At 52.6% G+C, this 12,506-nt stretch overlaps 1 protein-coding gene across 3 annotated transcripts in view; it reads left to right on the top strand.

Moving 5' to 3' along the window:
• The window catches only part of GAS7 (growth arrest-specific 7), a 222,964-nt gene that overhangs the window by 159,730 nt on the left and 50,728 nt on the right, over positions 1-12,506 (top strand). For all 3 annotated transcript variants that reach the window (XM_012653947.1, XM_012653948.1, XM_012653949.1), the window contains exon 3: positions 4,812-4,892. In XM_012653947.1, the coding sequence (XP_012509401.1) occupies positions 4,812-4,892 (81 nt within the window). The remainder of the gene's footprint in view (positions 1-4,811; positions 4,893-12,506) is intronic.

Below are 12,506 nucleotides of genomic sequence, written 5' to 3'. Positions count from 1 at the left end.
AAAAAATCAGCCGGGCATGGTGGTGCATACCTGTAGTCCCAGCTACTCGGGGAGGCTGAGGCAGAAGGATTGCTTGAGCCCAGGAGCTTGAGGTTGCTGTGAGCTAGGCTGACGCCATTTCAAAAAAATGAAAAAGAAATGGGGGTCTTGCTATGTTGCCCAGGCTGGCCACGAACTCCTGGGCTCAAGCAATCCTCCTGAGTAGCTGGAACTACAGTCACATGCCACTGCTCCTGGCTCTCTGTACAAGTTTTATTCTACATGGGGCAGCCACTGTAAACTGCTGATGAGACAATTAGCATCTGTGTCTCTCGGCATTGACACTGGAATAGTGACCTCCCTTGGGCTGGTTTCATTCATGGTCAGTTCATCTGTGATGTTTGGCTCCTGTGGTTTCAGCCAAAGAGGTCCCAGTGGAGTTGCCATCAGGAAGAAATGTGTTTTGTGTGAGTTGGGTTGGGGGGAAGAGGCTCCCTGGAGCGAGTCTCACTTCTTCTGCTCTGACCTCACTGCGCTTCCTGGAGGCTCCAGGGCCTGCATGGCCGTGAGTCTGGGTGGTCACCTGGGATGACCTAGGACCACAGGGACTGAAGCCCAGAGAATGCAAAGGGACCTCAGTCTGGGGTCACTTGGGCCCAGAGCTGCCACTTCAGTCTTGCTTTGGCTTGGTCGAGGAGCCTGGTGCACTATAAATAGATTAGGGAGTTTTTAATTGGAAAAGACCTGGAAACGGCTTCCTCCCTGTGGGTGGTATGGTCAGCTGGGGTGATTTGTCCTGCTGCTGGTGAGGTCACCCAGCCAGAGCCCCAGTGGCCTGGCTCAGCCCGGTCCAGTACCGTCCCTGCCCCAGGCTGGCAGTGTCTTTGTGCTGGTCAGATCTGGTTGAGACTCAGGGATGGACTGGGTTGAACCTTCAGATGGCTGCATCGTCCCTGATGGAGCCGGGCTGGAGGCTGGAGTAGAGAGATACAGCACTAACACGCACTCTAGCTTCTAGCAGGGCCTGGGAGTGACCCAGGCTAGTGGGTTCAGGAAAAGGGGCCTTCCAGCAGGACCCGGCATGGAGAGCAGGGTTCCGACTGCGGGCCAGCATCTACCTCTGGTGTCAGAGTCCCCTCCCGCAGCCCCCTGACGTGCTTGGTGCCATACTGGCCCCTGCTGCTGGTAGCCCCCCTCCCTGGAGAGCTCGAGGCTGCTGGAGGGAGGAGCAAGCAGCAGCAGCTTCCCTGCTAGATGTCGTGTGTCTTAGACTTAGGCTCTGTCTTTGTGTCCCCAGTGCTCAGTGCTGGCTTACAGGTAGTAGGCATGCAGCGGTGGATGAGTGGGTGTGTGGATAGAAAGAGGAGTCAGTCTACAGCCATACCACCCTGAATGCTCCCAATCTTGTCTGATCCCGGAAGCTAAGCAGGGTCAGGCCTGGTTAGTACTTGGATGGGAGAAAGAGGAGTCTGCACGAGTCGAGAGCCCTGTCATAGCCAGAAAGTGAGATGGCAGGGTCCTCACATCAGCAGGCGGGACTTCCTTTTAAAATAAGGTCAGTGGCATCTGCTGCCAAAGGGGCCAAGGGGGACAGTTCTCTGAGAGCTTTTAGGAGGAAGGGGGCTTTCCGTTTGCTCCTAGAGAGCTGAGGAGTACATGGGGTGGGAATCTCCCTGTGCCATCCACATCTGTCCCTCCACTGGCCCGTCGTCCGTGCATCCATGAGGCCAGGTGTCCTATTTGACTTCCCAACGAGCCACGCTTTAGCCCTCAAGGAGATAAGGTGGACGTGAAGGTTAAGATCTGTGCTGTCTGAGAGGTTGACGGAGTGCAGGTTTCCTAGAAGGGGTGCCGGGTGGAGTGTGAGTGCTGAGGGGGTCTTAGGTCAGGTTCTCAGACAAATTTGAGACAGATTTATGTGCAGGAGGTTCAGGAGGGAGTGTGCTCCTGGGAGCAGCCCCCAGGGCAGGGGAGGAAGCAGCGTTATATTAATAATTCAGTCACCAGAAAGGCCTCGGGCAGCCCCCTGGAAAGCTCCGAGCTGGGAGGGCCCTTCAGAGTTGTTTGACTTGAGGCAAGGGGATTGGTGGGCCTTTGATGCCCCAAAATGACTGGTCATTAGATGTGCACCCCACATCCCCAACCCCAGGCGTAGCCTTGGGTAAGGTGGCTTCCTTTGGCCCAGGACATTGCCCTGAGAAGGGACTCAGCTGTGCACCTCTGCTGCTGCAGGGATTTGGGTGGTGCACTGCAGCACGCACTTAGAGCATTTGGAGGTTTGACTACGGGCAGGAAAAGCAATCTGGGAAGGCTACGTGGCAGAAGAGGCATTTGAATGAACAAGGTTGTGACCCCAGGGATGGGAAGGAGGGAGGCAGTCTAAGGGTGAGTGGACCACACAGGAAAGGCACGTTCAGAGATCAGCTGGTCAAGTTAACTGGGCCTGGAGTGAAGCCAGTGGGAGGTTGGTCTGGACCAGCAGACAGGCCCGGACCCTGGAGCCCCTCGCCAGGGGGACTATGGAGTTTGGAATTTATTCTGCGTGCCATGTTAGAAAGGGGCCGGTCAGGGATTTTCACTGGTCAGTGACCTCTGGTGAGAGCATCGGGGTCTCACTTGGTCAACCAGCTGTGTGGGGACAGATGAGAGGCAGGGAGGCTCACGTGGAATGTAACGGAGGAGCGTCTCCAGGCCCTGGGGACCAATTGGAGGGTGGGGGTGACGTAGGGGGTTGCTGGTGAAGCTGGGAGTGTTCTGTCCTGGGGACCCGGCAGGGAGGTGGGAGAGGAGAGCCTGGGCTTGGGCCTGTGGCCTGGGGGCAACAGCGTGGCAGAAGAGGAGCCTCCTTAGAAAGGAGCCCAAGGCTGGGTGGTACGTCTGCCCTGGGGACGCCTGCCTCCCTTTTTATGAAGGCCGTTTGCTCATCTAACTCACTGCCTTGCACCCTCCAACCTGGCTTATTTCTTCGTGTTATTCAATGCTGATAAAGCGATGGCCGTGTGTCCAAGGTTATCCTAAGCACTTGCACATGTTAACCCACTTAGTACTCTTCGCAGTCCTACTTAGGTACCGTTTTCATCCTCATTTTATAGTTGAGAAAAACAAAACACAGAGTTTAGGTGATTCCAGAGGTCACTCAGCTTAGGGATGTTTTCCGGGGCCCTGGGCCCTAGGCAGAGAGGAGTGGTCTCCGTGGTAAGGTCTCCAGGTCCGGGTGCTCTCTTGCCAGCCGGCATGTCTCTCCGGGAAGCCCCCGAGCCTGCTGGCAACCTCTCTCCTCGACACCCCTCATAAAAGACCCAAGTAGTCTCTTGTTCATGTTCACATCCTCCCGACAGCTTTCCTGACTCACCCTCGGTTCTGTTTTCTCTCCCTTAAGACGTGAAGGTATTACCACTGTTAGACCCTGCTCCTGGAGCCCAGGTTCATGCTTCCTTAAACCCCGTCAGAGACTGCCAGTCAAAGCTGGAGGGCTGGAATAATGGGGCCTAAGAGTCCAATTATCCCAATCTCTCTAGGTGAAAAATCAGAGGACCAGAGAGGTGATGTGACTTGTCCAGTGCTGCACAGCAGTTTAGGAGCAAAGCTGTGTGAACAACCCAATTTTGTTTTTACTGTTCGAAACAATCAAATTTTCAGTAATGGAATTTTTGATTAAGTAATGTTATATCCATATGTCAGACTAACTGTAACTTTACATTAGAAGCTTATATGTGAGCATTTAGCCTTGATACAACACCTCCCTTGGGTGGATTCCATTATCAAACTCGTTTTACAGAGGAGGGAACCAAGGTGCGGAGGTTCTATTGGGGGCAACAGGCAGAGCTGGACTCCAGCCCAGGCAGTTTGGCCCTAGACTGGGCACTGTAAACAGAGCTTAACCTCTGTGCTGTCCAGCCCGTGAACGATTTTGGAAAGATATTCCCCAAAGTTGATACATGAAAAGAACGTGCAGCTTGATTTTGTTTTGTTTTAAAGACGAACATATGCTTAGGAAACAAATCAGCATATGGATACCGAAGTGTTGATGGCGGTGACCTCTGCGTGGTGGGACGATGGGTGATACTTATTTTCTTCTTAGCGTTTTCTTGCATGATCACATTGTATCCAGCGAGAAAGTATTATTTTTATCACTGGATAATTTTATAAGAAGTCTGTGCTCACAGCCGTGAATTGGGCAAAGCGGTGTTCGGGGGACAATACAGTAGCTGCGGTATTCGTTTTATTTCTCGCTGGAGAATGTCACTGGGCACTGGAAGGGGGAGAGGCCGCCAGGCAGGCGCGGAGGTTATAGGTCAAACAAGACATAGACTTGCAGAACCAGGAGGGACCTTGGAAGTCACCCCAGTTGGCAGAGGACCCTGTCTCTTTACAGACCCCTGGGTCAGGGTTCCTTCCTCTGTGCTGTGGAGTTTGAGGTGACAGTGGGCATTCAGGGAGGAATGTCCAGTCGGCGACTGGGGGTGCAGGAGTGGAGTTTGGAGCCCTTGGGACGGAAGTGGAGGCGAATGAATTGGCAGCCCGGGGTGGGGGATGCCCTGGGAGACGTTTCAGAAGATCCTGGCCAGAAGTCCTCCTCCTCCTGGCCCCAGCCGCACAGAGAAGGGCCCCCAGCGAAGAGAAGCCCTGCTGCCATGGGGTGCGGGGTGTGGGACCGGAGAGGGACGTGGGGGTGGAAAGCAGCCTCCTGTCTGGCCAGGGTTAGGGAGGAGGCTGACCGGCCAAGTCCCTATTTCCTTGAGCCCTGACTGTCTCACTCTGCTCTGTGACACTCTGAGGTCCTGCCCTGTGAAATTCTCAAAGCAATTTTGTTTGTTTTTTTCTTTGACCAGAGACCACCTGGGAACGTCCCAGCAGTTCTCCTGGGATTCCAGCCAGCCCTGGCCCTCACAGGAGCTCTCTGCCTCCAACAGGTACTGTCCACTCACCGATTCGGGGCAACTGGGAGGGCCCCACACCCACCTGCAATGGGAAGGCCGGGACTCTGGGCCCAGGGGCCTGAAACCCAGCCCAGGATCTCATGGCATGAACCTAGGAGAGGCTGGGCCTAGGGCCTGCTGCCCAGTGGGTTGGCATCCCCCTGGCAGTGCCCACAGCAGCTCTGGTGGCCTCATGCTCTCTCCCTCTCTGGTGCCCAGGGAGAGGAGATGGCTGGGGAGACACCACAGCTCTTCCCTGTCTGTCAGGGGCAGGAGGACCCGAAGCAGGGGCAGGAGGACCCAAAACAGGGACAGAAATGCTCCACATGGCTCTTGTAGAGGGTCAAGGAGTAGAAGCTGAAAGGGGCAGATTTTCATAGGGCCGCTTTCAAACAGAACTTCTAGAGAAGAAATGGGATTCCTTGTGAGGGTATGAGTTCTCTGTCTGCAGAGGTAATCAAGCTGAGGCAGCCGAGATAGGCATTCCCATAATAGGCGGGGAGTTTGTCCAGGGGGCTCTTGGGAGACATCTGGTTCTGAGTCCAGGAGACAGGCTGCAGGACACATTAGAGGAGAGAACAACATCTAATTTCTTGTGGTTTAGACCTTTCCTAAACGCCATCTCCTCCAAAAGGCTTCCCTGACCACTCAGTTAAGAGCCTTCGTCCAGTCACTCCAGATCACAGCCGCACACGGTTTTGTTGCTGCTAGTTGACGGTCACTCTCCCATGCTAGGCGGTAAGCTCCCTGAGGGTGGGGACTTTGTCTGTCTTTTCTTTTGTGGAATCTTCCGTCCCCAGACAGAGCCTGGCTTCCACGTGGAGTGGATTCACCAATGTCTCCACTGTCATATGGTGTGGAAACCACGTGTCGGTTTTCAACTTGTGGAGGCAACCCGGTGGCAGAGCACGGGAGTCCAGGTTGTGGGTGCAGATGGGAATCTAATCCTTAGTAGCTTGAGGATGTGACAGAGGGTCGTAGCTGGACAGAGGTGGAGAGGCAGAAGGCACGGTGACATCCTCGGCTTCCGGAAAGTTCTAGGAACGAAAGTAGTCAGAGGTCTAAATAGTTTACCTAAACCCCTCGTGGGGAGGGATATGGCGCGTTTCCTCCTGATTTCTAGGGGGACTCGAGTGCTGCGTCTGAGGTCAAGTCCCCAGAAACCTGCGTGTTCAGCACTGTAGCTGCGAATGACAGCAGGCAATTCCGAGCACGCTACCTTCTCTTTCATTACTGTCCCTGTGGTTTTTTAACAATAGAAATGCGAGGCTGAATAATGTGAGGTGTGGCCCTCTTTCCTGGCTGGCTTCAGGCCAGCCAGACACTAAAAAGGAAACCCCGCTGTCTTTTCCGGCCGGAGTGCTCTGACGGGGCAGAGGAAGGCTCGGTGTGTGGAGATGGCAGGTGTGACTGCCGCAGCCGACCACGTTGGCGGGGCTGGTCAGGTCTCGCCCTTTGAGTCACAGGGTTACCTCTCCAAAGCCTGCTCTACTGGCACCAGCCTGTCCCCTCTCTGCTGTTGGTGTGGGCTGTCCCCTGGAAGGAGAGCTCCGAGGAGCTGGCTCAGGTCCCTGGCCCGGAGGCCTGGGCTTGCAGACTCCCTTCTTCACCCAACAAGCCCTGGGCTGGATGCCGGGCCCCTGAGGGGAGCTGAGAAAGGCAGAAAAATGGGTGGAGAAGGTCAGATCCAGAGACCAGAATCGCCAAGGCGGCCAACCTAGACCGTGTGTGTAGAGGGCTACTTCCCTACTCTGCCCCCAGGTCCTAGGGTGGTGTTTCCTATCGTAGAGTCCTTAGAATCTCGGGCCTGCCTCCTCTGCTCCCCTTTGGAGAGTCAACCTGCACAGCAGCATTCTGAAGGCTCCAAAAAGGCCTGAAATGAAGAAACCTATTTAACTCAGTGCTTCTGCCCTTTGCAACATGCCACATACGTGTTCATTTTCCCTGCTCTGGTGCAGTGGTTCTCAACTCCAGTGATTTTGCCTCCCGGGGACATGTGGCAATGTCCGGAGCCATTTTTGACTGTCAGCATCGAGGCAAGGTGCTATAGCATCTAGCAGGTGGAGGCCAGGAGTGCCGCTAACATCCCGCAATGCACAGGACAGGCCCCACAACAAAGAATCATCTGTCCCCAAATGTCACTAGTGCCCAGGTTGGGAACCTCTGCTCTAGGGGGACTCAGAGCATCAGTTCAGATCATGGCTCCCCCCACCCCATTTTAGTATCTCAAACATCAGACGTATCCTGCAAGCAATAGTATACCCTAGCTTTAATTGGAAACATCTTTTTTTTTTTCCTTTCTTAATGGTGCTTAAGATAAGGATACCTCTAACGGTCACTGGCGTCTTAGATTTGTGAAGTTACAGCTTGTTAAACTGGAGCCTTGGGCAGGCGCCTCTCCCTGCCAGCCCTCACTTCCCCATTCGTAAATCCGGGGCCCAGAAGGTGACTGCTGAGGTCCTGTCCATCCCTCGTGCTTTCCGGTTGGTGGCTCTGCCCTGGGCGTGAAGGCAGCTCTGTATCCCCCCAGGAGGAGAGGAAGGAGAAGTGGGTTCCCACCAGTGAGGCTGTAGCAGGAGCTAGGATATTTTGGCATCTCCTATTCCAATTTTTGAACCTAACTCATAACTAAAGCATAAAATCATAGCCACTTTGATATTGCTCCGTAGAGGGGAGCACTTGGTTTTTTCTCAGCTTTTTTTCTCATTCAGTTTTACAAACAGCTTTCAAGAGATGGAGTTTCATTGCGAGGAGAGGAATAGACTCACTGAGGACACGCTCAGTGCTTCATAACTCGCCCCTCCTCATCCTCAGGCTTCGGGTTGTCGACTCAGGGCCTGGCTCTCAGCCCCCTTGGTTCTGCTCCTGCTGCTCAGGCCACGGTGGCGGAGTTTCAGACCTTCTCACTGAAAAGCATGCCAGATGCTATTCTCGGTACTGAGGATGTAGCCACGGACGAGACAGACACGTGTGGTTCCTGCTCCCCTACGTTGGAGTGGGGGAGTTGGGCAAATAAGCATGCACAGAATTTCTCAGATATTCTAATGCAAGGAGCTAAAGTAGGGCAGAGTATCAGAGCGTGTGACAGAGGAGTCAAGGAAGGCCTTAGTGAGGAAGTGACATTTAGGTCAAGATTTAATAGCAGTGAAAAGATGGATGTGGGGGGGTTGGTTCTAGGCCAGGGAGCAGCTAGTGCAAAGGCCCTGAGGCAGGAATAACCATGTCACTTTGGGAACAAAAGGCAGAGCCAGAAAGTCTTGGAGGGTGGAGGCTGAGCTGGAGAGTAGTGTGAGATGAGGGCGGTTACCAGCAGGGGCAGCCAGAGGAAGGTGCTGGGACTTCATTCTGAGTGTGATGTTTGGGGGACAGCTAAATGCAGTGGAGGTGTGCTGTCTTCATGAGATGTGCTTCCCCGAAGCCACCAGGGAGCACTGTGGTCTGCTAAGACTGTTCTTGGTTAGCAGTGGTGGGGGGGTGACCTGCAAAGTGGGTGGGGGGTGAGGGCAACGTGGAAAACCCAGCCACATTTCTTGACCACACACATCCCTTATGGTCGCTCTTGAAGAAGAACATGGGAAAACAGGTCAGGAAGAATGTCTGGGGGAACCGCAAAGCAACCTAGCCAAGCCGTGCGCGGGCAGCCTGTCCTTCATGGGGGCGGAGGGGTTAGGACCAGCGTGACTTCCGTGTTGTAGCTTTGTGAACGTCTGGGGAGGGTTTGAAGGGCTACCTGTGGTCAGAGCTGGTTTGCTCTTTTTAGTGCAGGGTTGGTGGATGCTGGGGAGAGAGATCTAGAAACACACCCAGACCCCACCCCCAAATCAGATTCCACTCCGTGAATGCCGGGTGCTATTTAGGGTCAGCAGTGGGCCGGGGACTTTTCCTGCATTACCTCCTTTAATATCAGCAGAGTTACAGGAGCCGTGTTTACTCAGTAGCTTTACTAGGGGTATTTAATGCCAGGCCTGGGTGAGGACCGCATAAGTAAGAAGCAAACTTTAAACCAAAACAGAACACCTCAGATGCTATTCAGTAACTGCTGCAAATATTAAAAATCCTCTTTGGGCTGGTTTACTATGCAGTGTGGATTCACAGAGAGAGAAATAATAACAGGCAAAGGGAAAGAAAATGTGAGTGAAAAATGAGGTTCTGGGAGTTTCATGCATGCGTCATCGTCAGGTAGAATGAAGACGGCACAGAGCAGTACTGTCCAGCAGAACTTTCCGTGGCAGTGGAAACGGTCTCTCTCTGTGCTGTCCGGTGTGGTAGCCACTAGCCACACGTGGCTGTTGAGCACTTGAAACGTGGCTGCTGTGTCTGAGGAACTGAATCTTTAATTTAATTTAACTTGATACCTTTTCTTTATTTTGCAATAATCTTAGATTCACAGAAAAGTCGTAGAGACCATGTAGAGAGGTTCTGTGTTCCCTTGACTCAGTTTCCCCTGTTAATGTGTTACATAACCACAGGACATTTGTCAAAACTAAGAAATTAACGTTGTGAATTACTGTTAACTAAATGTTGTCTAACATTTGGATTGTCTAACATTTATTTGGATTTCGTGAGTTTTGCCACTAAGGTCATTTTTTCTGTTCTAGGATCCAATCCTGGAAACCATATTGCACTTAGATTTTATTTAAATTTGATTTGTTTAAATTTAAATAGCCACCTGTGGCTACTGTATCACCAGTGCAAATGTGGAGGATGAATTCCTTTCTGAGCTTCTGGGCCTGGGATGTGCCTTGAACTTGTGTTTGTGGTTTTCTTAAGGATAGAGGAAATCTATTACTTATTGAGGTTGCCCTGGTGGGGAGTTGGGGGTGGGCGTTTCAGCAAACCTGGGTTCAGACCCTGACTTTGCCCAGCCTTGGGGCCTGAGTGCACCAAAGGATCATCCTCGGGCCTCCAGTGGCCACAGGGAACCCAGAGTAAAGGGGAAGGAGCAAGTGTGTTCGCAGGGGCCAGAGACAAGGAAGGACCTGCCTTTGAGCCTGGGGAGCCTGCCAGGAGATGTGCAAGCAGACAGCCACGCTTCCCCTGAGCACGCTCACCCTCACCCTCACCTTCTCGCCCAGTTCAGGAAGTTCTTAACTGCTCCACTCTGCTGCACAGAAGCAAAGGAGGACCCTCCCGCATTGCAGAACTAGCAAGGCGCCAGGCCCAGAGCAGCTTCCACAGCCCTAAGCTGGACCTCACTGTGGACCTCAGGGAAGGCCAGGCCACCCCCTGTTGGACAGAGGCTTGGGTGTCCTTTAGAAGCAGCGTTCTTGTTGGCGGAGACTCCAGGGACCTTAAAAAGGCCTGCTTAGCCTGGGGAGCCCCTGGAGAACAGCCGCAGGTGTTGAACCAATCACAGCCAGGTGGGAAAATGTATTGTAAGCTCTGGCCTTTGGGAACACAGTTTACATCTTAGACAACCAGGGGAGACAGTGAGGACCAGGTGGCCAGATAGAAATTTCTGGAGCAGAAGGTGATTAATGTAAAACTGCTCCCCTAAACAGACCAGGGTAGACCCTAGTTATCCCTGAGAAAGTGCGTGTGATGACAGAGGAAACTGCAAAGCCTTCCAGATGTGGCATGAGGGGAAGGAGGCAGTGACTGTGCCCAGAACTGCCTGACTTCAAACCCTGCGTGCCCACGGCCACGGCCGTGTTTCCCAAAGTGGGTTCCGTGGTAGTCCCGCTCTACTGCCCCAGTGGGTCTGAATCCGTGTATGTGTAGGAATGCTGCACACGGTTGCCTTGTTTGAGATTCATAGCGCATCTCAGCATATATTAAAAGGCCCACTGTAAGTAAACTTTAAATTTAAATCCGAAGAATGGGGGCATTTGTCCCAAACTCTTTGGACCATAGCACCCTACCCCTTACTGCCACTGCTGACGTTGATTACACATACGCTGCAGAGTTGTGTTCTGTGCGACACGCCTGGGAAACATTACATTGCACCGTGCGCCGTGTGACAGATGGGAAGGGGTCGGAGGGCTGGAGGAAGGAGGGAGGAAGCATGGATTTCAAGAACCACAGCCCTGGGGCTCCCAGATTTCTTAACCTTAAGGAAGGAAGTTACTGTGTTTATTCCAGAGAGGGGGGAGATCGGGCTAGACAGAAAGGAGATACAAGGCAGTGTCCAGGGCTGGTTTTCTTGTATTCTTTTGGGGAACAGGAACGTGGACGGGGGAGGGGCTCCGAGGATGTAACTTTTTCGTCAGGGATGGGGCAGAGAAGCAGATTCAGAGCTGCCCGGAGGGCGCACTCCGGGTGGCAGACGCTGCTGGCTCTTCTTTGTGACACAGTCCCTCTCGATAACTTTTCTTATTCTCCTTCCTTTTCTGTTTTTATCCACTTCCCCCCACCCTGACCTCCTTCTCCTCCTCTTCACTCAAATGTCTGCCTCCTCCTCTCTGCGCACGGCCCAGCTCCCCTCTTTGTCTCACTACCCATAAGGGGAATGAAATGTGCGGTGCCTGTGTTTATATTTGACGCTACTCAGGTTACTAGATAGAGCTTTTTGTTCCCTTTTTTTAAATATTAGAAACAGCCAAGTTTGGCATTTTAAGTTTTTTTTCTTGTATCTTCAAACTGAATTATGTTCCCTCCAGGTTATGAGTGATCCTTGACCAGTTTTATTCCCTTCCTCCCACCTGGAGGCCCCACAGCACCCACTTCTGGCCTCATTTGTTTGTGTGACCCTTGGTGACCCAAGAGCCCGGAGGAAGGGGAGCACCAGTGCGGGGCGTTTGTGGGTGAGGGTCGCCGGAGTCTGGTGGACCGTAACTGCGCAGATCTCCGCTGATAAGCGTTCTGAACGTGCCTGGGAGTATTCGAGTGAAACGCAGCAGGAAGGATGTCAGAGGAGAGCTGCTGCGTGGGGAGAAATGGTTGAATGGAAAATTATTTTTTCTTCTTAGTAATTGCTTTGACATGAGCAGTAATTAGCCAACAGCTGACAGACCAGAAGTGAAGTAGGAACAAGGGATTGGACTGGGGGCAAAATGCCTCTGCATCAGACAGCTCCTGGCTGCCGCAAGCGTAGCTCTGTGAGCCTGGGGGCAGGACGGAGGGCAGGAGTCGCGTGTGCACCCGGAGGTGCCGGGGAGGTGTGAGTCGGGGTCAGAAGGACAGCGCTGCCCTCAGGAGCTGGGACAGCCTTGGTTTACGGGGACTCAGTATCCTCAAAGAGAGAGACTGATGACCTGCCCAGGTAAAGCTTGTGTGTTTCATTTTCGTGGTCAAACTGAGCTATGGTTCGGTTTTGTGTTGCCTTTGTTCAATTTTAGGATCAGGATGACATTGGCTTTGTGAAATAGACTGGGAAACCTGCCGCTTGTTCCTATGCATGGGCATGTCTTTCTTGAGAGTATGAAAGAATTTGCCCGTAAAACCATCTGGGTCTGGTGCCTTTGTTGGCGGGGAGGTAATTTTTCAACGGTTTTACTTTTTTTAACATTTCTAGTGTCCCTTGAAACTGTCTTGATAATTTGAGTCTTATGGAAGGTTTGGTGTTCAATAGCATAGAAGTATAAATCATATGCTTTTGCAGTAAAAAAATCTCTGCTTCATTTGTTGTGCTTGTGTTTTCTTTCTAATTCCTAATTCTGAGCATTTGTG

Source organism: Propithecus coquereli, unplaced genomic scaffold, assembly GCF_000956105.1.
Source record: "Propithecus coquereli isolate 6110/MARCELLA unplaced genomic scaffold, Pcoq_1.0 Scaffold435, whole genome shotgun sequence".
NCBI lineage: Eukaryota > Metazoa > Chordata > Mammalia > Primates > Indriidae > Propithecus > Propithecus coquereli.
This window is presented reverse-complemented; position numbering and strand designations above follow the sequence as displayed.